General features: G+C 34.0%; 1 protein-coding gene across 1 annotated transcript; it reads right to left on the bottom strand.

Moving 5' to 3' along the window:
* Positions 1 to 4,322: 4,322 nt before the first annotated feature.
* On the bottom strand, positions 4,323 to 4,786 carry LOC110108051 (proteoglycan 4-like). Its single transcript, XM_020838562.1, has 2 exons — positions 4,630 to 4,786; positions 4,323 to 4,516 (listed from the first exon to the last, which is right to left on the bottom strand). Exons 1-2 carry the CDS (start codon positions 4,784 to 4,786, stop codon positions 4,323 to 4,325), a joined length of 351 nt encoding a protein of 116 aa, XP_020694221.1.
* Between the last annotated feature and the right edge of the window lie 383 nt (positions 4,787 to 5,169).

The following is a 5,169-nucleotide window of genomic DNA, read 5'->3' as shown; positions in this document are numbered from 1 at the left end:
TACAGGGTTTGAAATACCTCGGTACTGATCGGTACTAGATAGTGATACTCGGTATGAACTATTTGCATACAAGTTTAGAGCAAATCAAACATTGGTTGAAGTAGTACCGATCATTACAGTTGTTAAGTCTCGCTCGGTATAAGATAGTACTGATCATTACATGGAACTGATCATTCAATTAACTCGGTATAAGCTCAGTATTAATTTTTATAGCATGGTATAAGCTCGATATTGAATTTTATAGCTCGGTATAAACTCGGTGCACATTTGTACTGAGCTAATAAATATTAGTACGTCGTAGTACCGATCATTCAACCTCAGTATAAGCTCAGTATAAGGTCGGTATTGATATATAGATATAAAGCTAAACTGGATGTATGAATATTTCACAGGGTGTTTATAACTCTGAGAAGGAAGCATATAAAAAATATTGCCATTATGCTCATTCAACTGGATTTAGTGTTTGGAAAGATCATCGTCATTTATGTCTAAATTCAAGGAAAATCAAATCAAAGGATTTTATGTGTTCTAAAAAAAGGTTTCAAGAAGGAGACTGAGATGGGTACAAAGGTAAAATATCAAAAATCATGTACAAGAATAGGATGTCCAGCCATGGTTAGATTTTCGGTGAGTCAAGATGGGATTTAGGGAGTGAATAAAGATATAGAGAGTCACAATCACTAACTGACTAGGTCGGATGATCAACATTTGCTCAGGTCGTCTAGGAGTATTAGTGATGAGAATGCAGCTATTCTGAAATCTATGTCATAAGCAGGGATAAGAACTATTGATGCATTTACCTAGCTATCTGATGAAGTTGGAGGTGTTGGTAATCTGGGTTTCACCAAGCGGGATGCACACAACTACATCCAAAAAGAAAGAAGAGCCAAGATTGAGACTAGAGACACTAATTCACTGATCAAGTTGTTTAAAGAACGGCCAATTGATGACAACATGTTTGCCTGAGATGTCCAAACTGATGAAGATGGTTGTTTGTTGAATTTCTTCTGGGTTGATGCACTTGGTAGAATTGATTATGACTGTTTTAGGGACGTGATTATTTTTTATATAAGTTATCATTTAAATAAATATAACTTAGCATGTGCTCTAATTGTCGGAGTGAATAATCACTGGCAAAATGTTCTATTAGGAGTTGCATTTTTATCTGATGACACTATTGATTCTTTTACTTGGCTTTTTAGAGCATCTCTAAGAATTATGGATAACAAACATCTCATTCCTATTTTTACTGATCAGGACCAAGCTATGGCCAGGGTAATAGAGATTGCATTGCCTAATACACGGCATCGATTGTGCCAATGGCAACTGTACAAAAAGGCTCCTTCAAAAGTATGGTACTTGAACAGCAACAATAGAGTTAAATTCTTATTTTTTTATTATTTCAAGCAATGTGATTCTGTGGAGGAATTTAAGAGAAAATGGACTTAAATGATCTCAGAAGGAAACCTACAAAGCAATCAATGGTTGAATGATCTCTACAAAATCAGGGAGAAGTGGTCAACTGCATTCAACAAAGATTGTTTTAACCTTGGCATTTTATCAACCCAATGTAGTGAGTCCACCAATCTTGTATGCCATAGTTATTCCAAGCCAAGAAGTACTATCACTGAGTATTTCCTCAGTTTGGAAAAGTTGATGAGGACTTGGCGTCGAAATGAATAAGATGAATAATTCATGTAGTCAAATAGATATAGAGTCTTATATGAAAAGTAGCTCAATATTGAAGCAAGCTGCAAAATTTTATTTAAGAAAGTTGTATTCATTTTTTGAAGAGAAGCTCTTACATGGACTTGGTAGACTCTGCATTGAACATTCTTCATCGGATTTATCAAGGTTTTCCGTAAAGAACATAGACAACTCCACTGATTCACACAATTGGATTTTTAATTTTAATTCATTAGAAGGTATCATTAAATGCAGCTGTGCAAAATTTAAAATGATGGGTATATTATGTGCTCATTGCATGACAGTTATGAGATAGTAGATATTGTTAATATCCCCATTAATTATTTACTCCCAAGATGGTCAGCAAAAGCTCAAAATGATTTATATTCTGGAGGGAAGATCCCATATCTCTGTATCAATGCTTGCCAACCTATTAAAGGGTCCAGCGACTTGATGTTCAGAAATTATATATGTCAATTTGCATATAAAATTAGCACATAAGTATAAGGTAATTAGGAGGCTGAAATGTGTGTGATAGAATATTTGAGTACTTTGGCTGCAAAAGTGCATTCCATCAAGCTTGGCAGAAAGAACAAACCAATTTTTGGAGCATGTAATGAAACTATTAAAGATCCTAAGAAGTGTTGGCCAAAGGGCATATCAAATGCAAGATTGAAGGATCACTGGGAGAAAAGGAAGACCAAAAAAGTTAAAACCACGGAGAAGAATCCACCAATAAGCATACACTTTATAAATCCAGATTCAGGTAGTCAATCGTCTTTCATGTAATCTGGGAATTTGGAGATATTTCTAATATGAATATGACTTTCTGATTTTATATGTGAATTTTTATTTTGAGAATTTTGTAGTACTGTTATAATTTTGTATTGCTCGGTATTACTCTATAATTAGTTTATTTTGCTTGGTACTTGATTACATAAGTCAGTATTGCTCGGTATTCAGTGTGTACTTAGCTGCATTAATACAGTACTGAGCAAATTTCGACTAATACTGAACAATACCGATCTGTTTTCATATTGCTCAGTATTAGCTTTGATTAGTGGGTATTGCTCGGTATTAGTCCTTTTTAATACTCGGAACATAATTACAGAAGTCGGTATTGCTCGGTATTTAGAGTGTACTGAGCTGCATTAATACAGTATCGAGCAAATTTTGACTAATATCGAGCAATACTGATCTGTTTTTATATTACTTGGTATTAGTCTTTGATTAGTGGGTATTGCTCTGTATTAGTCCTTTTTAATACTCGGTACTAGATTATAGAAGTTGGTACTGCTCGGTACATAACAGGGCATATGAAATATACACATTAAAAATGCACAAGAAATATACAAAAAAAAATCACTATTTATTTCATAATCTATTAAATTTTAGTACATAACAGGGCATATGTTAATTCAGCCCTGAATAGTGGCATACTAGATTGCCAGTTTTTATAATGATACCATTGAACAGGTTCATGTTGCATTACAACTTCCATATATTTACAAATAAACATACCGCAATCAACACTATTATCTTGTGTTGGCACGTTTTTAAATCATATGATTGGCCATTTCATTATATCATTGTCAAAAGCGTTCTTTGTATCCTCATAGAAATGAGAAATTTGGAAAATTAAAATAAAATTAACATGCAATAATGTTAAAATAAAAATTAAAAACAAATATTGGTATTACTTACAACTTCTGGGAGTATGGCTTTGTGTGTCTTTTTCGGTAATGAATCATAAAATTCCCACCGTTTTGTTCTCAAATTATATACTATAAGCGTCCAATGTTTACCGTTTATTATAGAAACAAAGTTCAAATTTACATTCCTAATAACAGTTTTGTTTATATGAGATATGAAGTTTGTTGTGTTTGTCTCTTTTGATTGTATATAGTAACCCTGGATAAGAAAAAATAGTAGTGGTGATTAATACCAACATATTTAAAACTAATAAATAGAATTAGCCAACGCAAGGATTTACTATTGATTTACTAACACAATGGAAACTTGAAACAAAACGAAATGGTTGATTAAGACCGGGGCAATGGGCATTCTTCTGGCCTAATAAATAAGCAAATGCATCGACGTGATTATTATCAAGCTCCTCTGACATTAATAACTCGTCCAATTGGCTTCTATAAATTGTTATATTTCCAAAATCGAAAATAGTATCATTCCTGGATAATTCAAAAAATATTAATTACAAAAGATTAATAAAAAATAAATACATAATCATAAATCTCGGTATTACTCGGTATTGATAGAGTACTGAGTCTATTTAATATAATACTGAGTGGTACCGATCAGTAAAGCTCGATACTACTTGGTATTGATATAGTATCATATAATAATAAGTAGTACCGATCAGTAAAGCTCGGTACTACTCGGTATTGATGTAGTACCGAGTCTATTTAATATAATACCAAGTAGTCCCGATCAGTAAACCTCATGACTACTCTGTATAGATATATTTTTGTCGGTATAAGTTCAATACTCACTTATCCTTGAATTGTTTTAGGCCATTATCGATGAATATGCGTTAATCTTCACTTATTAATGATCCCCCTAGGTAATCTAATATTTCAGGTGTAGGCCTCAATTCTATTTCTTTAGAGTCATCAACTTCATAAAAAAAAAGCTTTATCAGCAGCAGGTTCAAGACCAGTTACAGGAGCATGTTCAGGCTCTGGATTAGTTGTAGGAGGTGGTGCAGGTGTAGGAGCTATTTCAGGAGCTGGTGCAAGTTCACTTGGAGAAGTTGGAGTAGGTTCAGATGCAGTAGGTGGTGCAGGAGCACGATCAGTTTCAGTTGCAGGAGCTGGTGTAGGAGCAGGAGCAAGTTCAGTGCTAGTGCAGGAGTATCACTTGGAATTGAGTCACTGAACTTCTCTTTGGATGACAAATTTTGTTTAATTTTTTTCTTTCTATCACCCGTTGTAAAAGGTGTGGATACAACTTTTCTCTTTCTATCATTTCTCAACTGCACTCTTTTTGCAATGCTGGTTAGTAAGGATGGATCAACCTCATCCTCACTCAGGCTGGCATCTTTTTCAGATATAGTAGCAGATGAAGAAGAATTAGCAGCCATTTCATTCTTGTAAGTTTTAAAATAAGAAGGAAACTGATCTTGTAAGAACTGCAATATAAAGCCATCTTTCTTTTTTATCTTCTCTTTCAAATCAAAAATCTCCTCTTCAAATGAAAAACAGATTGTTCCAGGATCACTATGCGCTGTTCAAGTATAGTATTGGTTGCTTCCACCAAAGCTACCTTCTTCTTCATAAATTTGTTCTTGGTAAATAGCTTGTATATTGCTTGATTTAATAACTTCAGGTTTGTTTCATTTTTTTAGACTTGATTCAATATGTGCAGATGAATCAGGATTTGTTGGGCTTGCCACCCTTACTGGACTAACTGGAGTAGGTGAAGATGAGTCATGTTTAGGTGGGCGTGCCACCCTTATTGGACTTG

This window comes from Dendrobium catenatum, unplaced genomic scaffold (assembly GCF_001605985.2).
Source record: "Dendrobium catenatum unplaced genomic scaffold, ASM160598v2 fragScaff_scaffold_716, whole genome shotgun sequence".
Lineage (NCBI taxonomy): Eukaryota > Viridiplantae > Streptophyta > Magnoliopsida > Asparagales > Orchidaceae > Dendrobium > Dendrobium catenatum.
This window is presented reverse-complemented; position numbering and strand designations above follow the sequence as displayed.